This window comes from Centroberyx gerrardi, chromosome 17 (genome assembly GCF_048128805.1).
Source record: "Centroberyx gerrardi isolate f3 chromosome 17, fCenGer3.hap1.cur.20231027, whole genome shotgun sequence".
NCBI lineage: Eukaryota > Metazoa > Chordata > Actinopteri > Beryciformes > Berycidae > Centroberyx > Centroberyx gerrardi.
Window position 1 is genome coordinate 5,951,595 of NC_136013.1, and position 26,266 is coordinate 5,977,860.

A 26,266-nucleotide genomic window follows, 5' to 3' on the forward strand; every position below is an offset into this window, starting at 1 on the left:
TAACAGAAACTGACAAATTTCAGCTCAAGAGTAAACTGCAGTACTACTACTACCACTACTACTACTACTAGGCTACTACATCTACTACTACTAGTATTACTACTACTGCTATCACTACTACTGCTACTAGTACTACTACTACTATCACTACTTCAGCTACTACTACTACTAATACTACTACTACTACTACTACTACTACTACCACTACTACTACTACTACTGCTATTACTAGGCTACTATTGCTACTACTACTATAACCACCACAACTACTACTACTCCTACTATATTACTACAACTACTACCACTACTACTACTACTACCACAACTATAAACTACTACTACTGCTACTACTAATATGCTACTACTACTATTATACTATACTACAGTACTAATACGACAACTACTACTATTATTGCACCACAACTACTACTACTACTACTGCTGCTATACTACTACTTGAACTTTAATTTATACTACTACTACTACTACTACTACTACTGTCATGGCATATACAGTAGGATAGGATATGAGATTATTACAAAATCTTAATATTTCAAGCAATTACCAACAAATCCTGGAAATATATCTAATACTGGCTACTTGACTGACTTGACTGACTTGATTGATTGATTGATTGATTGGTTGATTGATTGATTGATTGATTGATTGATTGGCAAATAATTTAAGAGACACAATAAGATAATGTAAGGCAATAGTGTAAACCTGATCAAAGTGATTAAATTTAGTCACTAAGAAAGACTATTTAGGTGTTTGACCCCACAAGGATTTGTATTTGAGATATTGATTTTCTATCCCAGCACAAATTGCACTGGGTGTTAGGCAATGGAGAGTGAACGATTTCATTTCTCTATGTGTACCACCAATAGAACCATGACCCCTAAATTAGGAACTACACAAAATAATTTGCATACTAATTACTGTTTTAAGCACTGTGTTTTGCATTGTGAGTATGTGGGAGGACTGTCGCTGGCATTTAATCAAGAGTATCCAGTAGTTACCAAATAGCATTAAAAATCAACAGAGAAGACAAAGCTAACCTGTGCCAAAATGGTGCAAGATAACTTAGGTGCCACACTGCAACAGACATATCTAAATTAAAGGTGAAAACTGCTGAATTTCAGCTCTGACAGGCTAAGTGATTCCAGTTCCAGCGTTGGGTTCCTCAACCAGGAATATAGTTGAGGGTAAAAGCACTCAAACTCAATTTACCAATCTTTTTATGTGCTTTATTATGTGTTTACCCCCTTTTTATAGATAATATAGGCTAGATATATCGGGGTTCAGCCGATATGGGTTTTTGAAGGCCGATACTGATATTTTTGTATTGAAGGTGCTGGTTTTCATGCCAAAAAATTACCAGCATTCAAAATTGTATTCTTGTCATGGTGTGAAAAGCCTCTGAAACAGCATTTAGACCATCATGTGACACTGAAACTCTCAGCTGAAACCCAGACTGAAGAAATTCTTTTAAGGTTAGCAGCTGTTTAAAGCAGGGTGACCCACCACACCTGTTCAATGGAAGGGAAACACTGGGGTAGACTAGTTTACTACCTTTAAATGAAGAGTTAATTTACAAAAATCATTATTGAACAGTTAAATGTGTAAATAAAATATGAGAAGAAATAAAAAATCCAATGCAGGTTTTACAGACTGTTTTTAGGCTAGCTGTGGTCAGGGAGGAACCTTCATCAGATTGATGATAGAAGACACTGATTGGCCAATATCCAATATTTAATAAAAGGCCAATATTTATCAGTCTAACCCTACATCCGCTAGAAGTATGAGATATGGGCTTTTTAAGGAAAAAGGCAGAAATTAATGGGTTTTTATCTGAAAATATAATTGATTTAGCTTATGTTGGTGGCTGTGCACCTTATGGTGTTCACCATGGAGGTCATGGTTTACCCACCTTTTTATTCTACCACCACATGACTGTTCAGCACATCAGAGCTGATGCAGGCAGCATTTTAGGCCTGAATGTATGAGACAGTTGCTGAGAGGAGAGACGGATCTGTTTCTCTTTCCCTATTTTGGGAAGAGGGTCCTGTTTAAGGAGGCTATTTGAGATCCGCGTAAACATGGACTCAGCAGCGACACGGAGAGCCTCAGCTGTTGCTGATTAATCATCATAAGGCCGTTTCGCTCACTACCAATCTCAGTGTTACCTGAGGGGGAATCCCTGCTGGAGCACCCGTAGGCCTACACTATATAACTTAAGGGGGAGCAATAGGCCAACACTGCAAGTCTTGGTCCTGAGAATATTGCATACCTTCCCCTATAATGTCTATATCCAGCTATTCAAACAGATATCCATCATTCCCAACCTCACACCTGCCAGCAAAACAACTCCAAACAGTCGCAGGCCCTGCGGGAGAAAAGCCAAACTCAAATAAAGATTTATAGCCTATGTAAAAATTAAAAATCCAGGTGTTCAGCAGTCACGGATAGGTCGGACCCAGCAGGCGATAATAACCAATATTCGTTAGTTGCGTTGACAGACACCAATTATTTTAATGGCACACCCATTAGACGGCATCACGAATCCATTTCAGCCCAGTGCAATGGATCATATCTGCACAATTATGAGGAGCAACGGGAGCAGATAGATGGGTTAAAGCCCTGACAGGAGGCTCGGCAGAAAGCGCTCAGAGTGACGGACTGACATGAAACCCACATCCACTCCATAAAGGCACAGTTCACATCTGTCAGCCGTCGATGGTAGCTGTATTTGAAAGGTTGTGTGCCATGGGAATTATAAGATATATAGTCTTATAATCTGTAACGCATTTAAAACGCATATTGTCAAAGCGCCTGGGCTGTAGGCTATTTGTTGGACTGATGGTATGCCGGGTTGCATCACTCATTAAGACACAGGCTATTTAATATCAGTGAGTTTGCATCATGCGTAGGCTATATTATTATAATAACCTACCTGGATTTGTATTCCGAGGAGTTTATGTAGAGACTGCAAAATAGCTCCTGTCCGCCCCCTGTATTATTGTGTTTCGTTCACAGCAGCCAGCCAACAGTCTTAGTATAATTTCGCTGTTTGAACCTCTGAAGTCAAACGTGCTCCTTCAGCCAATATCCCGTGGTAAAGCCGACGGTCGTCCTCAGTCCCCAGCCTGCCTGCTCAGTATTGGCGATTGGATCAGACCGGCCAGAGGTGATCGCCTTTCGTCCTCTCCTGCCTTGGCGCCCTCCTACCCAGATCCTCCCTGTCGGATGGAGCGGGTCGCAAAGCTGTCAGTGACGAGGGGGGGACGGTATTTTAAGGTTGCAGCCTTGGTAGAGATGGATCCTCTGAGCCCATCCACACGGCTCTCCCGCAAGCCGTGAATCAGCGCTCTCCTCCTCCTCCTCCTCCTCTCCCGTCTGCGATAGCGCAGGAAATCTATGATGTCGGTCTTGGTAGGCTCTGCCGTAAAGCTCCTCTCGCAGGGTGTCTACTCTACAGATATGGCACACCGCAATAAATATTAAAGGCTGCGTTACAAACGCGAGTCAGCTGCGCATATCGGCTGTTCAAGTATCAGCTAGACTTGGCACACCATCGGAATGGCCACGGATTTTCTGTTCCCCCTGCTCCTCTGCTGGCTGCAAGTCAGTTTCTGTAGCTTGCAATGATTTCTGGAGATGACTTGTCCCTATGAATATATCGTCATATTATTATTATCATTCACACACTGTATAGGCTAGGTGTGAAATGGTTGCGCCCTACAGCCCTCCGCCCCCCATTTCCAAAAGTCACAGACAGGCACAGTTAGGCGCGCAACTACGTCACCATCAGCTGGGAGAAACCTGCACCACAAACCATGAATATCACCCGGGCCTTCAGCACATCATGACAACTGTTCAGAATGGGAGGGGTGAGAAATAAACAGCCTATAATTAAGATATCACTTGCTATTTTACCACCAAAACCTCAGCATGTGTGTCCTGGTGGCCAGCTGCTGCTACTTTCACTCACAAAAATAACTGGCAGGATGGAGATGATCACTCACTGAGTCACTGATATTTCATCTGGCCACATGCCACAGATACTACAGCAGAAAGGACATGTGTTAACACTATGTTAAGTGTAAATGCAGATGTGGAATAAAGGTAGATGTTAGCTATCAGGGGCCTATTTAAGTCCTTTATATCAACACACATTCTACAACACTAATATCAGATCAAGCCCATAACAAAGTACCAATCAGTGAAAGAATTCAACACTATTTATATGATCAAGGACAGCTCAATTGATATTTTTGAACATGAACAACTCTCTCCCAGAGAACTAAGACTTTAAGAAATAAATACAGGTCTGAGTGTGTAAACTCATTGTCAAAGGGCCCATGAACAGAGTATTGGCCAAAGGCTCAGTGCCCTCCGCATCACTTCCTGTATTATCTTCCATGTCCCTTCTTACAATTGCAGTGGAATAAAATGATCTTCCACCCTCAGTTAGATATCCATTACTAGCCACTGGATAATCGCCTCGTTGCTGCGTTTTAAACAGTCACAGACACAGTCCTTGATGCAGAACAATCAGCCGTAACAACTACTGACTGCACAGACAAAGCCTCAGAGACAAGAGCAAAGCAGGAGGATGCTGACACTGCCACCACCTCTAATTACAGTATAATACAGGCCTTAAGCTAAAAATCTAAAACTCCCAGGGCAAACTGTATGTAAAATGAATACAAGTAGTATAATTAAAAGTCATTTAATTTAATTAGCAATTAATCAATAATGAATTATCATTAAGCCACCCAGAGAGGAATCCAACAACAGGACTTTGACTAGTCTTTCTATCTACTGCAGTGTGGAGAGTCCTCGTCTTTGGGAATGGAGTCTATGCATAGCAGGAAAATCAATTGGATCCGATTTTAATTACATACTTCGGCAGTGTAGTACAGAATCCTATTAGCCTGTTCAGATTTCCATGCTTGTTAAATCAAATATGAAATTCAAAAACAATCACTTCCCAGATGGAGGGGGAATATGAAGGGCCAATCTGGTCAGGTTTCCCCCCCCCCACCCCCTCCCTCTTCTCCATCCACCATCTTCCCTTCCTCCTCCATGTAATGCCATAATTAGTATGGAGAATATGGTCGGATGTTTTAATAAAGTTTTCTTATCTCCGTGAAAAAGGGTGGAGGCAGAAAATACATTGGACAGCTTGCTCTGCGGTGCCTTTCGCAGGCCCGGTACCTGCAACCGCTGTGCATCGTATGATTGGAATTCAATGCCTGCTCTTGCCTCTCTCATCAAAGTCCTCCATGCGTACAGTGATGATTAATGGATTATACTTGTAATCAACACACCAGGCCTGCTTCTGCTACCTACTGAGAGGAGCAGCACTCACAGGGGTGGCTCGGTGGCCGTAGCCCTGAAATTGACTGGTTACATCGATTCTGTGAGAGTAAAGCAACTTCACCTAAATCTATCCTTTCGCTGCTGTATTCCTCCTCCCTGTTTTTGCCACAGTGCACTTGATGGCGGTTGCGGCCCTGGATCAGTTTCATTAAAACGTCTGGCGTGCAGCAGCAGAGAATCTGGAGCAGGGAGCGATACAGTAGCACAAGAGAATAGTGCTGCACTTGCACTTTGTGATTTGTATTTTCTCTCTCTCTCTCTCTCTCTCTCTCTCCCCTTGCTGTGCTCGGCACTCTGCACATGCTGATAATTTGTAGGCTTAAGTTGCAACAACTTCAGTGGGAAAAGAGACAGGCGGTGACACGGCCGTACTGTGGGCCCGGCCGGCGGGGGAAGGGGGGGGGGGGGGGGTGGTGGTGGTGGTGAAGGGGGTCATCACATGGAGTTAACACCGCCGTCACCCGCGGGCGACGTCCGCTTACTGACGGTCGGTAATGAAGAGTGAAGTTGTGAAATGAGAAAGGTAAAGAGTCATCTCACATCAGGCTCTAAACACCTCAAGGCTGGAGAGCCATTTCCTGTCACCCAGTGTGTGTGTGTGTGTGTGTGTGTGTGTGTGTGCGTGAGTGGGGGGGTCAGGTAGAGAGCAAAGCGTCAAGCCCTGCGGGGCCTGGCAGTATAAAAGATGCATGGGGCGGAAGGATATAGCAGTAAATTGAAATACTGTGGTGGTGACGTGATGTGCAGGGTAGTGCTGGTTGAGAAAGTAGGTATACTGCTGAGGAAGCGAGCACACTGTCATCCCATCATCCATATAAGATGATATGCATGCATTAAGATGATAGGTGGGCATACTCCATCATGTCCAGAGGAAGAGTGCTTATGCTTCATATACATGTGCATACCCTTCACTACACTGTACTTGGGGAATTTGCTCCTCAAATAAAGCATCCCATAAATATACAGCATGTTACACAGTGCATCACAGATAGCAGGGAGCACACAGCGCTAAGCTCTGCACGCTGTATGTACTTTTGGCTTAGAAATAATATCCATAGAGGCCAGCAGCCACACACACACAGTATAGCTGCTCTATGGAGAGTGCCACTTCTGCAGCGGCAGCTATTGGAGCTGAGCATTCAGTGGTTCATTGGTCCGGAATGTATTTGCAGAGGAAGATGGGTGAGAGAGGAATACCCGCACTGACTCCATTACATCAGAGGCAGTGCACAGAAGAAGAGTAGGCTACTGGATTCCACACACACTCATCTACTCATCTCCCCCGTGCCTTATGGTGCTGAATGAAAGAAAGAGGGAGAAAGAAAGAAAGAAAGAAAGAAAGAAAGGGAGTCAGAAGGAGACGGAGAGATGAGAGAAGACAGAGATCAAGACGGAGGGGTCAGCTTGTTTGAACAGCACGTCCGTCTCTGACCGCGCGGTCGTCCGGGGTCTGGGACTGTGTGCGGGCGCTGCCCGGCCCCTCTGCCCAGAGCCACGTCTCCATGGTAACGCGCGGCCCTGCCTCGGTCCTGGGGAGAGTGGAAGTGACGGCGGCGATCTGTGTGCGTTCCGTCTGGCTCATTATGTGGGGAATGAAGTGAAACAGCCGGGGGGTGCATTTGTTCTGCGTGGACTACCCCTCAGCTGCCAAGCGTCCGTCTATTTATAGAAATGGAATGAAAAAAAAAAAAAGAAAGAGAAAAAGAGAGAGAGAACCTAAATAAAATAAACACAGGGGCCATTTCCGCGCTCGCTTGGCTCCCCTCCTCTCTCCCCTTCTGGATGCAGAATAAGTCTATTTTTTTGGCGTTTGATTCTGTAAGTGACGTTTAAGTGAGCCTGGAGGGGCGGTGATGGCTGGAGCTGTGCTCAGAGTTCACTGTGATGAGGCGTTTGGCTTTGTTTCTTATCTGGGACAAGGGAATGATAAAAATAAACCCACACACACACACACACAGATAAACTTCATATGTACATACCTACACACATTCTTACTATACAAACACTTACAAATCTACACTACCAGTCAAACGTTTGGACCCACCTGATTGAATGTACTATGTTTTTCATTATCTTAAAGCCATTTTAATGTAAAGGCTTAAGCTTAAATGGTTGAAATTTGTTTCTTAGACAAATATAAATAAGTTGATGCCTATGTATGAATTTCTTCCCAAAGCCTTTTGCCTTTCCATCAAGGCAAAGGGCGGCTACTTTAAAGAATCTAAAATATAAGATAGTTTTGATTTTGTTTGATTTTGTTTGTATGTCTTTACTATTATTCTAAAATGTGAAAAATAGTAAAAATAAAGAAAAATGTGTGAGTCCAAACTTTTGACGGGTAGTGTATGATGGCTAGAAACATTCTGTGTATTGGGATGACTTTGCCTCTTTGACGGTACACAGTGAATTATTTTCCCCCTAGTTGAACTGTTTTGCCCCCCTCAGACAGTGGAAGTGTAAGCATCCATCTCTGGATGCAGGTAGATGATGGGTGAGCTCTGTTTACTGAGGAAAGAGAGCTAACTGTTACAAGACATCCTGCAGCGTTGTAGTGGGAGTTGAGGAAGTGACTACACTGCTAAAGGGAGATGGGTACACTGCTGTCACCCCGCCATCCTATAGGTTTCACTGGTATTAGATTGATAGGTAGGGATACTTAAAATGCCTAAAGAAAGAGGTGGGTGCACAGCATATAACTGAGTGCAGCCTCGACTACTCGACTGGCTCTCTACCTGGAGTTTGGGACTTGCCTGTGGATCCTGAGATGATTCACAGAATGTAAAAAAAACATATTTCTAACATGGAGATAAACGATCGTGTCTCTAATCTTTGCGAAAAATGCTTCTTGTGAAATAATCCCAGTAATAATTAATCAAGTTGAACCGGCCTTAAAAGCCTCTGGGGGTCTTTTTCGTTGGTCAGAGGCCAAAAAGCCTGGGCACCGCTGGACGATGCCGCTGCCTCTCCTGCAGAGTGTTTCTACATCACAGCTGTCATGAACCGCCGGCAGACAGCTAGATTCATGGAGAACCAACTTGGCTCTCGCTTCTCAGACTTCATTAGTTCTCCCGGTCGTGGAACGGTGTGGTAAATATTGAATTTGGTTCTCTTCTTTTCTTAGCCTTGTCCAATGAATATTTGATGCCGTTTTCTTGCATTTTCAAATGAAAAATTGAACAGTGAACATGTGAAGGGGGCGGGCCCTGTTGGAATTAGGACTCCCAACTAGTCATGCTATCGCTTATGATAGCCATGCAGCGCCCGGTTTGACCCATTTTGGCCTCTGACTACTATACCCATGGTGCACCTCTAAAATAGTGTGATGTATCGTAGATTCTTGCTCCATCGCTCTCAAGTCTCCTTCACACGGTTCATTTGAAGTGGGGTCTATGGAGAGGCTGTGAGGCTGTATGCCTTTGCACAATTAGTGGGGTCACAGATGGTTCAGCACACACACACACACAGCTACAAATAAAGACCACATGATATACACTTGAGGACAAATTTCAAAGGAAAACAAAGTAAAATGAAAGAAAAATGAAAACAAATAAGAGTAAATAAAGGGAATAGGAACTTTCTACCCACTTTCTATGTGTAGTTTTATTAGTTTATGCATGTTTAAGGCTGACAAACATCTTTATGACATAAAGTCATAGTATAGGTCATGGTAAGTAGTATCAAAACTGATGTAAGTCATATGAAGATAGGAGAAGATAGCAAGGAAAAAACAAAGAAACTGCTGCTTTACTGGACATATAACTCGTGTTAAATTGGTGATTGCATGCCTTAGGATGATTGTTTACCCACTTTTATATTTGCCACCACGTCACCGAGTGCATCGCTGTAAACTGTGGCACTTACGTCAGTGACTAAACCATTTTTGTCAGTGATTAAACCTTCTCACTGCTTTCTCAAATAGATTTGATTTCACTGGAGTGAACAGCTTGACATCATTGAAATGTAACAGCCAAAAAGTCACTTCTCCCCAGTAGAGAAAACGGGATTAAGTCTTAGCCGATGCCAAGCCAAAAAACAACAACAAACAAACAAAAAAAAAAAATCCTCTCCATTTTGTTTGCCAAATATTGTTGCACTTCTGCACGGACGATCGGAAGCAGATAAGTGAATGCTCCTACTACACACTGATAGGGTGAATGCGGATCCATAGGCCAGAACAGGGAGTCCCCTCTGCCTCCAGCTATTAGACTGTTCAAAAGCTCCGTAACACACAAGCATGCGCGCACACAGTCATACTCACACACACACACACACACACAGACAATGGATAATCTCTTCGTTTTTTTTATTATGGATATTAGTTTCTATAACTGTTGTTGCTTTATCTTGTGTTGAGTGTGTGTTTCTCTGCCTAGAGCTATTAGACTGCTCAACAGCTCCATAACACAAAGTGCTTAATGTGCACGCAAGCACATACATACAGTACAGTTATACTCACAGTCTCACTCTCACTCTCACACACACGCATACACACATAGAGAGAGACCACAGTAAACTCTTTTTTATGGCAGTTATTAGTTTTTTTCCAATTGTTGTTGCTTTATATTATGCTTAGGCACACTGGTGCTGAGTGTTTGTTCCTCTGACTTGTTTGCGGTGATATGGCACCTGAGTTTCCGCCCCCCCCTGAGATTAATAAAGTGCATCTCATCTCGTCCCCTGCTGTGTGTACTACAGGCCTACATCTTCGAATATGGAGGGTGGATTCAAAAAGGCACAAGGCATGTGGAGATGAAGTGACACTAATGGAGGTGAGGCAGTGTCAGAACAGATGAGAAGTCTTGTACCGCTCCTTCCTGTGCAGCATCAATAGTGGTAGCCATGTGAAGGGCTTCACAAATTTATATATACTGTATATATCTGTATATATATGAAGGATTTCATTCCAAAACACTAACCATTTTGGAAAATTGGGATATTGATGCCTGAAATTCAATAATCAGGTCCAGGTGTTGAGATCATGCTGCAAAACTGAGGTTTGCAGCTGTTTTACTTGAGAATGTATAATGTGTAACTTGTTGTATTGTGGTTTTTGATTGTATTTTATATTGTAACATCTGCTTGTTGCTCTCTTGGCCAGGTTCCCTCACAAAAGAGACGGACATCTCAATGGGACTCACCTGGTTAAATAAAGGCGAAATAAAATAAATAAATAATTCCTACATGATTTATTTTCATGTCAACAATAATCTTCTTAGTGTAGGTGTCAAGCTTTTCAAAAGGTGGTGATCTCACTTTGGGACAAAACTCTTCATTTGACTATAATCATCTGTTAATTTATTACAATCATCTATTATTTTCCTACCAAGATGGCCGTGTGATGTAACAGAATACTATGAATTGCTCACTGTCTGCTACACATCCTCCTGTACCAGCTTGCTGTGCAGGTTTACCACCTTGTCTGTAAGCACAAAGCTATTGGTGCATTAAACCGTACTTAATCATAATGTGAGACTGTATTGATCCTCGTAGTGACGTACCGCCCCTCCACAGAGAGGTCAGAGGTCAGGATCAGCTGCAGAACAGCGTCCCTGTGCTGGTAGGGATTCAGCGTCCTGCTCAAGGACACTTTAGCAGAGCGGATGCTTGTTGACACCGGGGTTTGAACTTCGATCCGCTGGCTGAAGGACGGCCTCTCTAACCACCAGCCCACCCTGCCATCTGCCATGCCGTCTACTGCCAAGTCTAAGGCACATCCTCCGCGGCGTAGTTCAGATTGGCTCATCGGCTGTCATCAAACTCGATACCTCTTCTTTCTTAAGAGTTAGAAAGAGCATCGTCCTTGCTGTAGTTTTGATTCTCAGACAGTGTATCTAATGAAAAACAGCCCAGGGGTTGCCCGTGGAGCATCCAGAATAAGAGTGTGTGATTCACCGGTAAGATTACAGATGCGCCAACATGAGGCTGCTCTATATTTAGAGGCTTCTTCAGAAATAGAAGGATGCACCAGACATTTTTTTATTGAGACATAGCCTGACCAGAAAGCCTCGGTTTGATCTGCTAATCCAGCGACAAAATTACTTGATTGCTGTTTTGTCATTCAGATCTGTTGGGTGGATTAGGGCCGATTGCCACTGCATGGCGGCTCAGCCTGACACTCAACCAACCAATGACAAAGCAACACAGTAAGCAAGATCCAGATTTGTACAACCTGTGCTTGGAAAAATAATCTTCACGTATAAGCTGCTGTGTGTGTGTGGCACTGTCATAAATTCCCAACCTAAAATAAGAGCATCCATTAAAATAGAAACACTGGGTATTAATGCAGCACAAAAATCAGCAAAATAAAAATGTGCACTTACAGTGTGTGGCCAACCGGAACAAATGTATCCCAGGACATTTTCATACATGCCTCTCCACCTGAAGTATATTCATTTATGTCTAAGTCATTCTGTAATTCAAACGGAATGGGTTAAGAGGGTACATTTCTGTCACTCACACACACATTATGTGTATGTGCCAATCTCAAGACGTTGTGGCGTACAGCAAAAGTCATGTTCTTTTTGTTTGTAGGACAAGGAAGCAAAGGTAATACTATTTCCATAATAAACGTAATAAATCCACCGCATTGCAAAGTAATAACTGTCAGTGAAACAGATTACTGTCGGGACCTATAAAGCCCGAGGAAAGCCTGGACTGTTGCGTTATTTATTCTTGTATACTTGCAACTGGTAAATCAACGCAATATTGCTGTAAACAAAGACTCTCCACATCTACGAGCCACTGTCAAAAACAAAAGGAAAGTAAAAGTAACGGTTTGGATCAATAGGACATAATTTATTCGGCCATGGAAATCATACATTGATATATATCTTTCTTTCTTGCATTTCTGTGTGGAAGGCACAGCAAGGTATAGTGCACCAATACACAGACATGCCACCTACTGGTTGTTTTCCATTACAAACTCCTGGTCATCAGTGTGGAGAATAGCCTACTGACAGTGGATTGCTTTATGCTTTAAATATAAAACTGTATGATCCAGTGCATACCTCTTTAAATTTAAGACCAACCTTGAACTTGTTTCAAAGTTTTAAGTTTATGTGACTTTATTTTCTGCACCGGTGGGGCCGAATGTGTCACAACCAGAAGACGCCACAACTTGTTACAATGCACAATTACAAAGTTTTAAGTCCAACGCAAGCCGAGACAAAACAAGTTGAGCCCATGCCCTGGAGCTGCAGCGTCCAAGATAATTGGGTCTCAGCGGTGCCTTCGCCACACAGTCCGTCCATTCTTGTTTTGTCCGTCCTGCTGCAGAGTGTGTAGTCTTGCTCAGCCCGGTTTCCCCGGGCCTCAGCCCTCTTTGTTCTGCCTGCTGCGCTGCTGCTCCTGGTATTCCTTGGAGTCCTCCCAGGGACGAGGACCACGGATGTTCTTCCATTCGTCCAAGTTCGTCTCCTTCATCTTCTGCAGAGAAAACAACCCAACAGGGGGGAAAGTTTTTACCTTGACTACGCCAAATAACTCAATATCTAAAGTTCCATTCCAGTCCTAGATTAAACAGTGTTTTAAAATTATACAGGTTTGTTTGAACCTCCTTGGAGTACCAAATGGGCGGGGCTTCCCACAATAGATATAGGGCAATAAAATGAGTGCCAGAAAGTTTAGATAAAAATACAAGAAACTATTTGAAACTCAATTTAGGATTTGTCTCTGACAGCTTGCCTGATACTCTCTGAAATGCCCAGGTGCTGTAAACCCTCAACCATCTGGTCTGCCAAGCAGCTAAGAATTAAGGTTCAACTGATATGAGTTTTTGAAGGCCCATATCAATACCGCTACTAAAGTCGCCAATAGCCGATATCTTGTTCTGATATTGGGCATCTTTAAATTTGACCATTTCCATTTTAAAAAATCCTGAGTATTCCCTGAGTATTTTATTCTTGGCAGGATGGGAAAGCCAGAATTTAGACCATCATGGGACACTAAACTCTCCATTGAAACCCAGACTAATTAAATCCCTTCAGGGTTAGCAGCTCTTTAAAGCACTTTGACCCACCCCACCTACTCAATGGTAAAGGAAACTTTGGGATATATTATCAAGAATTCATATAAAAAACCATAAATGAACAGTTCAATGAATAACTAAAATCTGTATTGAAAATAAACTTTCATTGCAGGTTTTATAGATTGTATGTATCTGTTGTCAGGGAGGAACATCCATCAAATTGGTATTGGACAACATTGACTGGCCGATATCTGATATTTAACAAAAGGCCAATATTGTTAGTGATATATTGGTGTAACCCTACTGATAATTATTTGCAAATACTATTTGACCCAGGTCTGCAACATTCAATAACATGAACTCCTACTATCCCAATTGTTTCCCAAAGGTCAAAAACAGCAATGTCAGATTGTGTAAAAATACATGTACATTCACTATTTTTATATTTCAGACCTACCAGCACAAATGCGTCTAGATATCTGAAAAGTCTTGCCTTTCTACACAGTGTGGCCTCTTTTTTTAAACCTCTTGCAATTTGATGACACCCTATCAAAGCACATGTTGTTTACCAGCAACACTTTCTTGCCAACAGAGCACACCAGTCAGTTTCTTTCATCCAGTTCCCCCCCCTCAGGGTCCCTAACCTGTCTCTCCTTACCTCGTACTCCTCCTCCAGCATGACTGGCTGCCTCTGGATGCTCACTTTGGCCTCCAGTGAAGGATCCAGCTGAGAGAGATAACGGAGAAGAAGTAACACGTGCACGAGGCTGGCAGAGACTCGCACGCTCACAACACACAAAGAAAATGGGAAAAGAAACAAAGACGGAGAGAGAGGCAGAGATGGAGAGCGAAGATGTGGGAGGTTTTTCCTCGTCTGCGTGAGAGATTCAGCGAAAATAGAACAGACTTATTAGTGCGGGGAGGCAGATTACAAATCATGCGAGGGGTAAGAGAGAAGAGGCTCGAATGCTTGCAACTTTTGACTGAAGCAGTGAGAAGCCCCTCGGCATCATCCCCTCCTCTTCTTCATGTATTATTTCTTTAATGTATAAATGATGGCATCTGCAGAAGAGGAGAGGTAGTTGGCGAGTCAGGCCCATAAGCTTGTGTGGAAGAGATAAGCACTCAAGACTTTTTTTCCCCCACCATCGTCGAAGTCCACCCCCTCCGAACCTGGAGAGACGATCCAATTTGCCCTGTTTTTCCCCAGTAAATTATTCTGCTTGATTTGGCAAAACATCACCAGGTCGAGCCAAACGAAAGCGTTCCGTGTCAGATGGTTCGGGAACAAGGAGTCAAGTCCAGTGGAACTATCATTGTTTTGCAATTCAAATTGATTTTGCCCGAGAATAGGACTGAAATGAATCCCATTCTGAATCCATTACTTTTAATGAGTTCTAATATTTCATCGCAATAATGCTAAAATTACTCTAGTGAATGACGACTTTCATAATTTCATGATTGATTTTTAATTAGACTTATATTACTAGAGCAAAAAAAACAACAACAATGTAGCCTACAGAGGCAGCTACAAAATAACTACTATGAAATTACTTTTGCAATTTTCAGCCTCCAGTCCACTGGAATTAATAGCCTTAGTAATTAGTATTATACCCACTACAGAGGGGTTATTAGCCCTACTTCAACCACCACCAGCCTGAGCCTCCCAAAGCTGGGAGCATCAGAGGTGAGGAAATACTCCCATGAAACCTGGACAGGGAAGGGAACGGCCTTGAAGGGGAAGCTCGGCTTTGTCTCTGAGCTGAATTGATTCATTGAGGAGAAAACGCAAATTGGATCGTACAGTGACTTAGTTCGTAAGTGACTCAGACTGTGGCTTTACTGACTAAAGTGGGTCAGTATCTCAGAGGACAAAATAATGGAATCAGCTGGTAACATTTTCCAAGTAAGAGCCACAAGAATGGTTTTAATCACATGCATTTTGACGTCTGTTTAGCTACCGCATGCATGAAAATACACATGCACACACACACACACACACACACACACACACACGCACGCACGTTGAGCAGAGTTGGGTCTCTCAACTACAGGGTTGGAGAGGAGAGAGGAGGGCGGCTGAGCGGCGAGGAGGGAGGCTGGATGTGCCGCAGGCCTCTTCAGCAGCGAGGTAGTGGTAGTGCAGGGGCAGCTGCATGGAGCAGACAGGCGCAGTGCCAGGGGCATGATGCACCCCACCCCCCCACCCCCCCTCGCCGTACACACTCTAGTCCCGCCTCACATGGACAGTAATAAGAAAAGATGCCCTGCCATCTGGCTCCCACCCAGATGACATGCATCGGCATTTGTCACGGTAAAACAGCACAAAACAGCCACTTCCCTCGCCCCCCCGCAGCCAGCTCATCAGATTGTAATGGCTTCTAATAAAGGGTCGGTCTTCTGTCATTTTAATGAATTGGGGCTGTCATTTTAATGAATTATTAGGGCTTGTTCTCACTTCTTGCTCTTGTACTGAGTCACTCTAATCAGGTTAGAAAAGCCTGTCAGTGCCGTATGTCTGCAGTGTCTTAGATACTTTTGCCGAAAGGATGAAGAGATAAAATAATATCTGTATGATTCTGAGCCCTGCTTAATATCAATTTAAGCTTACTTCAATTAGGCTTAACACTGAGATTTGAGCAGTCTTCACAGATGGCAACACAACTCTACATGTGTGCTTTGTTTACACTGTACCATTGCTGTCTGGACTCGTAGTCGCACCACAATCTCAGGTGCAATTATGTGTCTAACCACTAGAAGGAGCAGTTGCATACCAAGTTGTAGCTTTGACCCTTGTAGTTCTTCCCATTGGTTTCTTGTAGTGATTCCTATCTGGGAACGTAAACTTAATCTACTGTCTCACTGGACACGTAAAATGTGAAACTGTAAAAGTAACACAACTGAATTTACTACACACCTTTCTTCTGATCTTCTGGGCGTCATAGCGGATCTGTGTAAACTCTCGTAGGCCAAAGGAACCTCCAACTATGAGCAACTGAAATAACATGCAAAAGACCTGTGGTTATTTTCAATAAAAGTAGTCTGGATAATGGTGTTAGGACTACTGTATTACACTTGTTTTGACAAAACTTGGAGAAAGAGATGCTATTCTTTTGAATGAGTAAAGTTAGTTAGTGTCCAGTTCACTGTCATCATTTTTACATGGTACATATGTGTACCATCATGTATAGCTAAAGATATTATTACTCATTTTATATTAGTATCACTGTATCTCTCATTATAATTCTAGACAAAATATCTACTAAAATAGAGTACACATTGTATTCCTATTACCTTGGAAAGTTCAAATAATGTTTTGAACATGTACAAGTTTCCCCAGAGCCTCGATTATGTTTTTATTCTCTCAACAGACAATTCACGTAGGCTAAATTGTGTTTTCGATGGGTATTTACAACATGACTTACATTAGTAAACGAACATATAATCCTACGACATTATTCTGAGGTCCTGGCTACCGAATTCTACTTTGTTATCAACTGTAATCTGGTTAAAATAACTTAGCTCTGACATTTGTATCATCTCAGTTGAGTCTAAAATACAAGACTGGGCAGCTAATGTTAGCTAACAGGCTTGTCATCATTTATTAGCCAAAAGTATTAAACGCTAAAAGTAACTTACAAGCATAGGGACGCCATATCTGACTGTTTTGTTTTTCTGCAACGCCTTCAGACTGAACATGACTCTTCTCCCCAGCTACAACTCCATATTACTGATTAAGAAACGAGCAGGTCACAGCCGGGGACGCGTTTCCTGAATGGGTCCGACACCCTAAACTGTCCGGAATGTTGCGAACTTCGAATATTTTGAGTTCCGATGTGCATCGCTGTCAAGGATTGCAATGGAAAAATGTAATACACAAATAAAAAAATGTGATAATATATTGTGGAGAAAAAACAGAAACTAGGGTGTTGAATGTGGCGTTATTACTAGGTGTATGCCCATTCTTGGTCCAAAAGCTCTCTCCTGTTCTTGATGTGTTAGCCTTTATTTATTCTCTCTCTCTCTCTCTCTCTCTCTCTCTCACACACACACACACACACACACCCTTGTTCTTCTATCCTTATGAGGACCTTTGACTGACTACATTCATTCCCCAACCCCTAACCCTCACCACAATATGCCTAACCTTAACCATACCCTAACCTAAACCCTAGTCCTGATTTTAATCTAAACCCTAAACCCAAGTTCTAACCCTAAACCCTAGCTTTAATAGAAGTGAAGACTCACTCACTTCACAAAGATGCCCTCACTCAGAAGGTCTAAAACTCTCTCAAATTAATAGAGGTACCAGAACACACACACACACACACACACACACACACACACAGACCATAGTTCCAGTTCCATACTCTTGCAGGCAGCAGCAGTCGGGTCCAGATGTGCTCCTGAACGAGATGAACTGTTGGTCTCATAGTTGATGAATGCCCGAGCTTGGTGAGCACCAGATGCATACCAGGTGCATCATTTGGTAAAGTCTCCTCCTAATTCACTATGACACCCAATAATACAGTAGGCTACTTCTACGTCTATATCTACTATCATAGCTGCTGTTTTTAGTAGGACTAGTATTCATGTTGTAATCACTAACTTATTGTAGGTATCTTATACTTTGGGCCACAATCATCATCACTTTCTGCTTTTCCTGAAAAACACATTTTCTTGTAAATCAACACCAGTCTGTTTGCTTTGACAGCACACACATCATACAGGATCATTCTAGGGACAGGGGAATATTTGTTAAATCTATTGTTTGGTGATTTAGGTTTTTAGCTTTTTCTACTATTGCACTCATTGTAAATCACTCTGGATATGAGCGTCAGCTAAATTCTTAAAATGTCAGTGTAAATCTATTAACAACAGTTGATCCCAATGGCAAACAGAGAATAAGAAGAGAAAGTATTGCAATTTTTCTTTATTACAATTTTCGTCTCTTATTTTCAATCAGGTGAAGAAAAATACCTTTTTTGTTCTGTATAATAAAATATGTTAACTTTATTCATTTTATGAAGAAAAACAATGACAACGAGAAAATAAAAACAGAAACAAACATTTTTCTCTCTCCCTCTTTGTAAACGCGGAGAGTTGCTGCATTGCGTGGGAAGCAAATACAACGGAGACAAGAGTGTGAGGGAGCGGTGACGAGGCCGGAAAGGTGGGAGGAGGAGGAGGAGGAGGAGGAGGAGGAGGAGGAGGAGGAGGAGGAGGAGGAGGAGGAGGAGGAGGAGGAGGAGGAGGAGGAGGAGACAGAGGATTATGACAAAAAAGATAAGGCCAGAGACATACAAAAATGAGCGCAGTAGGACAGGAGTGCGGTGCCGGGGCGGTCGGAGGGTGTGGCGGTGGAGAGAGCGGGTAGGCTGGCGGTCCCGGGTCGGGTTCAGAGGTCGCTCTCTCCGTACAGCGCGGTGGAGAAGGACATGTAGTCGAGGGCTCCGGGCACGCCGTCGGGGCCGCTGTAGGGCGCCATGCGGGCGATGCAGTACTCCGCCTGGTCAGGAGGCAGCTCCCGGCGAAGCTCGTCCGCCAGGATGTAGTTCTGGTGCAGGGGAGGAGGAACATGACATGAGATTTTTATTATGTTAGAACAGAAGTGTGACCAAAGTCCAAGTCAAGTCATTAATGTCAAGTCCCAAGTCTAAATGTAGAACAGCAAGTCAAGTCAGAACAAATCAAGAGTCCAGTATCAATTTAACATCTTAAAGAAAACTAAATATCTAGGACTTTTCAATGCAATATGGTTTTAATAGGATAAAAACTTGGTAAGAGCATCATGAGTTTGATTTCTATAATCAGTTTCAACTTCAATAAATTCAATCATTCCATACAAATTCAGAAAACAGAATTTAAATTCAGTCGTCTGCTGGAACAAATCTCATCACTTTCAATCTAAGTCATTTACACAAACACAAGATCTCAAGTCAAGACTTTAGAAACCTTTTCAAGTCATCAGAGTACAAGTCAGAGTCAAGTCCCAAGTCAAGTCTCAGGTCTTCTCTTCATGCATCAAGTCAAATCTCAAGCAATTAAAATTGTGACTCGAGTCCAAGTCATGTGACTCGACCTCTCTGTGTTAGAAAGCAGTTGTCAGAAAGCTGTCACTGCTTTCTAAGCTCAGAAGTAGCTGATGGTAGGAAGTAGTTGGTGAGATGAAATAAAGTGTTCCTGTTGCAAAGACTGATTTTTGGATTTTGCTTAAATGTACAATAAGTAAGGTTTTTACTGTCCTAGTCTAGGTTTCATAAATCATATATCATATATCTCTCTTAACTTTTCTGGGAATGTATTCTGGGAATGTATTCTGGGGATGTATTTGTATTATGTATTTTACTTTGTCATGTATCCTACTATTATTACTTCTCTTTTATTCCTGTGAAGCACTTTGTAACTCTGTTTTGATAAGTGTTATATATATGAAGTTATTAGAGGTCGATAGATAACTTAAGCGGCACTTTGAATGTGCTGTTTAGTTGTAAAATATACAGTGTCTGTCCAAGAGAATTCAGTGTTGATTTTTTATTTTTCCTTCCTCACATCTTCTGTCTGAGCCTCAAGTGAATGTATCAGCAGTGTTTTCACCTGCTCTCTTAATGAAAAATGTATGAAAATATTCCTCTTCATGCCAAATGGAACTTCATCTGATTCTACAGTGGAAACCTGCTCTGCAGTGGTGTTGCTGCTGTTTGGGTGAAGTTACAGCACAACACTTTACCGTACCTTATCCCCTGCCAGGACTTTGAAGGAGGCCATGACTTGGTCGGCAGTGTCGGTGTCGGCCGTCTCGCGGGACATAAAGTCGATGAAGGCCTGGAAGGTGACGAGGCCCATCCGGTTGGGATCCACTATGCTCATGATGCGGGAGAACTCGGCTTCACCCTGAAGGCAACAGAGAGGATCTGTGAAACTCAGTCGCCATGGAGACAATCCCCACGGCAACACACTGAAAACACAGCCGAAGCGAAGGTATAAACTTGTTTTATTCACTGTACAATACGAGTATATATAACACAAGTGAGTTGGAGTGATTATTTTGAGGTATTGTTGTGTGCAAATCTTCAATTTACATAATCATCAATATTAATGTGTTGTTTTAATGGTGATCCATGGGAAATATAAGTTCAAAACATGGACTGTGGTAGTGCTAATGTTAACCCTTGTGATCAGTGAACCATATTTTTTCAATTCAAAGTGTTGTTTTCTATTTAAAATATATGAAACGTCACATCTATCATCATTACCAGTCACCTTCCATTTTGAGCAGATACACATACTCACACACATTCAAATTTGCATACTTTAAGAGTGTTCAAGGCTTTACCAGGTTGTAACCCATGGAGATAAGGCAGGTTTTGAAGTCTTCAGCATCCATCATTCCTGTTCTCTTCTACAAGGTCAGCGATGGACAAACGAAACCAGGAGGAGAAGAGAGATATAGAGAAGGAGCGGTGGGGGGGCAGCGGAGGGAAATCATAGGAAGAAGAATAAAGGATGAACAAAGAGTAGAATTTGGGAGGAACGCCGCAAACAATCCACAATATGGACGTTGCAAGATGTGGGAAATCACAAAGGAGATTGAGATAGGGGGGGGGGGAACGAGTACAAACGGGAATAGAGACGGGGAGGTAGGGATGGGGAAATATAAGGGGGAAAAAAGTGAAGAAGAAGAAGAAGAAAAAAAAAAAGAAAACAAAACAGTTAAACCTTTCTCACCGCAGGCGGTGTGGCTGCGGTTTAGTACCTGTGCATCGTTGGCGATATCGAAGCCCAGGCTGATCAGGCAGGCCTTGAACTCCTCCGCGCCCAGAGTGCCCGAGTGGTCCTGGGGTGTGGTGGGGGGGGGGGGGGGCCAGCGACAGGCGAGGCGTCGGGGGCCACAGGCCATGCAGCACACATACAGGGGTGTCAGTGATGGTGGGGGTGGTGGGAGGAGTGGGAGGAGTGGGAGGGGAGGTGAGGTGGTGGTGATGTGGGGGGAGGGGGGTGAAACATGCACAGGGGAAAAAGAGGGGGTGAGGGGTGAAGGGGGGGGGGGGGCATGCACGAGGGATGGAAAACAACAGAGAACACAGTGCATATTCGTTAGGATCTGGCAGGTGAACACACGGTGGCAGCAGTGCTGCCATGCTGGGCGAGGGCATTCAGAGGCGTTAATGTGCAGTGTGGCAGGCAGACTACAGGGCCTTGTGGTGAGGTTATTCATACCGCCGAACGATGGCACATGGCGGCACTCGACAACACAAAATACGCTGCGGTCCTGTGTGACTAATCTGCCGCTTTTATCTCGGATGCAAAAGTATCCCTTTCCCCTTTTTGTTTTGCACAGACAAAAGTCAGAGTAGAAATGCTTGATGACTCATTTTCTCATACTCTAATACAATCTAGTGCTTTTCTTGGAGAACCTTGACGACTCGTTTTCTACACCACTCAGTTTTTAATGCACGGACCGTTCCCTAACTTCTAGCAACACATGTCAAGCCAAAAGCCTTGAGGGGGGGGGCTTCATCGTAATGAAATATGAAACAGAGATGCAAGTTCAGCTCCACAGTTAGTTTTCCATCATCGACCACGGATATTGATTAACAATAGGGCAGCTATGGAAGAATGCATGAGGTAATGGTGGAGTCTACAGAAGCTCGGCGGGAGAGCTGGGGGGTGGGGGGGAAGGGGGGGGGGGAGCTAAATAAAAACTCATCCATAATTGGTGCTGTTCCTGACACACTGGGCCCTAATGTAAACACTATGCTCTAGAGAGTCAAGGCTGAGGGGGGCGGGGGGGGGGGAGCAGGTTGTTATAGCATCACGGGATCTGAGGTTTGCAACCATCAATGGAAAGATATTTTGTCGCTATGCAGAATATACGAAAATAATATTACTGGTATAGTACGAACTAGGGCTGGGCGATAATTCAGTATTACCGTTTAGCGTCTTTCAGTGGAATTATATAGTGATGATATGGTGATTTTGGGATATTGTGACACACAATTCTGCTGTCTAAACTGATGATAAGCAAATTTTATTTAAAAACTCTGACAACTCTGAATTAAAAGTATGGTAGGAATATTATTTGAAAATTTCAGTTTTGTTTGACATCACACCTAACATTACTATTCAGTTCAGTGGGATGAACATTAATTTGATTATTTAACATGTGATGTCATGATTTCAATTCATTCATTCATTCATTCATATATCAATATCGAGAAAATTCATCGTGATATTGATTTCAACCATATCGCCCAGCTGTATTAACTAGAATGTCAATTGTTGCTCGAAAGCCAATCCACCTATCCTAAATCCTAATTCCATGTAAAATAAAAAAGCATGCATATATTGATTATAATTCCTAATCTAAGGAATTTACCTGATGAAGAAAGCTGATTCTGGTCTACATTTTCCATTGATATGAATCTATAAAGCCCCTGCGCTTTTAAAGTTAAATGATCTTTCACTGAACTGTAAGTCCCTCTTCAACCAAGCGGTAAGGTCACTGCACAGCCTGATGCATTAGACACAGACACTGTACATTCAATCAATCTGTTTTCTGGTTAAAGGATTGTTAAAGGACTGTTGTTAGCCACACCTTGGGCAGCATGACAGGAGGTGAATGGTCTCGGACCCACAACGATTGATATATTCTCACCTCAACCTCTTTGCTTTGTCGATGTTGTCTAAACGTGCAGAAAACAAACTCATGTGACTGCAGGTCTTTAGGTTCCAGAATCGGATGCATCCACAGAGTGAAACCTACTCTATTTCTATTCAAATCTAGCTCATACTTTAGAGCATGTGTATTAACCGCAAAAACAAACTCCACACAGCTGACTATATGCATGGTGAACAGTCTGCTACACCTCTCCTTGCCTGCTGCTTTCTCTCTGCAGTGTGACTCAGTACTACTGACCCTGTCAAAGTGATTGAAGGAAGCCCGGAACTCATTCATCTGGTCCTGGCTGATGCCCTTGGCATCTCGCGTCAAGATCTGGTTCTCAATCTCATTGATGGTGCGGGCGATGGTGGTGAGTAGCTGCTCCCAGCCCACGCGGATGTGCTGCGGAGGAGAGAGACGGAGGGAGAGCAAGTTCAAGGAGCCGTAACGGGAAGAAAGAGATATTAAAAAGAGTCCCAGGGGGATCGGTTTCAGGTGGGATCCAGACCTGGGTCAGATAGTAGTTGGATAGGAGTTGTTGTGTTTGTTTTAAGCCTGCGTGGAGCATAAGATGGGTGGGATTTACCACATCAGGCCAAGGTAGACGGTGTCAGGCAGGGTCTGAAATTAAGACACGCCAAGTGCCAAATTCCTGTAAAATTTGTCTTTGGTGGATAAATTGATAAGCATCACCCACCACACTTGAGACTTTTGAATTTGAACAACTACGTTATATATAGTCTTTGGTCTTTGTTCTCAAACTTTGTCCATACTGGCCACCGTACACTCTCTCTCTCTCTGACTGTGAGCCAATCAAATCAAAGCAAAATAAATAATTATTCTGTATCAAACAGGCATCTAAACATTTGGCGACACATAGCAGGTGTGACACCACCAAAAAGAAAAAAAAGTTAAAAGTTAAGTTAAAAAAAAATAAAAATCTGCTCTTGTCTCTTTATTGAATGCTTCACACAGCACCTGATTCTTGGCAGGTATTGTTTTTTTTTTGTTTACCAGCTCTTGCCATGTGAGCCAAAAAGTTTATTTTGTACACTGGTGTCAGGGAAAAAATCATCACAGAAAAGTTTACTATATTTTTTCTGTGATTGTCTAAACCTTCTGGCTCTGATAGTTTTGTCCTTTGTGGCAAACGCAAACCATCTGGCACCTATGTACACTAAAACAAAACCTAAAAAGTATTTGCAAATGCTATTGGACCCAGGTCTGTTGGTCACATCAAACACAGCAACAATCATTTCAGTGAGAAGTGAAAGTAGGAACAGACATTGATTGGACAATGCAGAAAACTCAGTAGATGTATTTCACTTCTTTTTCATGTCATGTTTGGTGATTCCTTGCGTTTGAAGGCTGGATCCAGGTTTTACCTCCATGGTGTAGTTGGTGTGCTTGTTGTCGAAGATGAGAGCTTCCTGAATGAGCTGGTGGTCTCCCTCCAGCTGGTCGATCTTTGGCTTGTAGTTGACGATGCTCTTCTCATACTGGCGTAGGTGCGTCAGCTGGTCCTCCAGGGTGCCGTGCATCTCAATGGAGATACGGCCGATCTCCTGCACAGAACCACAGAAGAAGAGACAGGCGACCCAGGCTATTAACAAGTGGATGACTTGAAAAGAATATGAAAACCCACAAAAACTTAACCTTTACTGTCTGACTCCTATATCTTTACTTCACACCTCTCTGTCATACATCATCATTCCAGGAACACGGGAATAGTTGTTACATATCGTCGCTGTCAGATGAAACCTTTATATCTCCAAAATGTCAACTTTTCAAGAGCTAAGAAAAACAGCCTTGTTTTCAGCTTGACCACCATGCAGTTTTGAATTTAGCAAATTGATGTTTGAAAGGGTTTTATAAACCCAAAGTTGGTACAATTTTCTCAACCCATAGAAGACTTTTGTAATCGATGAAGTGAAAACATGAAAATCACCAAAATTGGAGTTACAAGGTTTTCACATGTCAACAGAAAATATTGTCCCACTGCATATACTGTATATATGTTATATAATATACAATAGTATTATATAACAATGGGCAGTGCAGTTTTGACCCTTGCACTCCTTACTGCTGGTTGCTTGTAATGTTAATGATCTAAAAATGTCAATTTCTACCACTATTATATTCTGTTGTGCACATTGTAAGACTATGTCAGCTAAATGCATAAAGTGTAAATGTAAATGTAGCGGATTGAGTTTGCATCCTAGATTTTGGACTGTGAAAAGCCTGAATAATAAAGGATTCCTGTTTGAAACTTTGTTTATATGGAATAATTGTTACAGGACTGGAGTGACTAAGTGACAAAAGATCACCAGTGCTGAAATAGAGACTATACAATTATAGAAGCTAGTAAGTGACATGTACAAACAAAATTACACATAAATAGGCTCCACAGACTATACTAGTCATCATGGTGGCCTCATTCTGAACTCCTAACTGGTCATTTGACTGTCCCGTCTGCTCAGACTGACCTCCATCTTGGTCTGGATCCAGGGCCCGATGACATTGGCCTGGTTGGCAAACTGTCTGCGCAGGCGCTCGTTGTTCTGCTGCCGGGCGTGTTCCTCGATCAGAGCCTGGTCGCGCTGAGGCACCAGCTGCCTGACCTGGGCCGGGGAATCATGGGAAGAAGTATGAAGGATGAAGCTCAGAGTGAATGTAGAGTCATCCCCTCGTTTTTCCATCTTCCATCATGAATTGAAAACTCTTCAAAAGACACTAAACGACATCGTCTCCACAATCTTACACCTTTTTTTCACAAGACAGGATCTATAAATGTTCTTGGCACTCAGAAGTATTTTGTCTATTGTCTGGCTGCTGCGGCCTTGACTCTTGCACTCCTTACTATTGGTTGCTTGTAATGTTGGTGAACCAGGAATTTAAGCTTATCCTACTGTTGCATTCGTTGTAAGCTGCTCTGGATAAAAGCGTCACTAAAATGCCTAAAATGTAAAAATGTAAAAACATGAATGCAAGCAGACCAGATTATACGATAGATAAACAATTATAGCTATGTTAAAGGAACAGATAACAGTCTGAATTTAAGGGCTACACTTGACTTTACAGAAATGGATTATGACTCATCCTTAACTTATTTTTCCTTTTCGATACCCTATGAAATCTGCACTGAAAACCCTTTTTTGGTCTAGGGTTGGGTTCCACTGATGTCTTCCAATTGAGAAAGTGGCAGTAGCCTAGAGGCTTGAGCGGGAGGTTGCCAGTTTGAATCCCTCACT

General features: G+C 42.7%; 2 protein-coding genes across 4 annotated transcripts in view; both read right to left on the bottom strand.

Moving 5' to 3' along the window:
• Window positions 1–12,160: 12,160 nt before the first annotated feature.
• Window positions 12,161–17,130, bottom strand: cox16 (cytochrome c oxidase assembly factor COX16). The gene is made up of 4 exons (XM_071896762.2): window positions 16,991–17,130; window positions 16,269–16,346; window positions 14,010–14,078; window positions 12,161–12,810 (listed from the first exon to the last, which is right to left on the bottom strand). The coding sequence occupies exons 1-4, from the start codon at window positions 17,048–17,050 to the stop codon at window positions 12,697–12,699; spliced, it is 321 nt and encodes a 106-aa protein (XP_071752863.1). The 5' UTR covers window positions 17,051–17,130; the 3' UTR covers window positions 12,161–12,696.
• A 1,139-nt stretch (window positions 17,131–18,269) lies between these two features.
• The window catches only part of actn1 (actinin, alpha 1), a 50,666-nt gene continuing 42,669 nt past the window's right edge, over window positions 18,270–26,266 (bottom strand). Inside the window, exons 16-22 of one of the 3 annotated variants that reach the window (XM_071896521.2) lie at window positions 25,502–25,636; window positions 24,401–24,580; window positions 23,271–23,417; window positions 21,108–21,188; window positions 20,688–20,753; window positions 20,087–20,245; window positions 18,270–18,908 (exon numbers count right to left, since the gene is read on the bottom strand). In XM_071896521.2, the coding sequence (XP_071752622.1) occupies window positions 18,750–18,908; window positions 20,087–20,245; window positions 20,688–20,753; window positions 21,108–21,188; window positions 23,271–23,417; window positions 24,401–24,580; window positions 25,502–25,636 (927 nt within the window). In that variant the 3' untranslated portion in view covers window positions 18,270–18,749. The remainder of the gene's footprint in view (window positions 18,909–20,086; window positions 20,246–20,687; window positions 20,754–21,107; window positions 21,189–23,270; window positions 23,418–24,400; window positions 24,581–25,501; window positions 25,637–26,266) is intronic. The other 2 variants (XM_071896549.2, XM_071896537.2) reach the window with 2 other exon arrangements.

What these genes read in the sequence shown, in the direction of transcription:
- cox16 (XM_071896762.2), bottom strand. Translation starts at nt 17,050, where the DNA reads ATGTTCAGTCTGAAGGCGTTGCAGAAAAACAAAACAGTCAGATATGGC. An exon ending in GATATGGCGTCCCTATGCTT is followed by an intron (nt 16,347 to 16,990) that starts GTAAGTTACTTT and finishes ATGTTATTTCAG; the next exon opens with TTGCTCATAGTTGGAGGTTC. An exon ending in TGCTGGAGGAGGAGTACGAG is followed by an intron (nt 12,811 to 14,009) that starts GTAAGGAGAGAC and finishes TTTTCTCTGCAG; the next exon opens with AAGATGAAGGAGACGAACTT.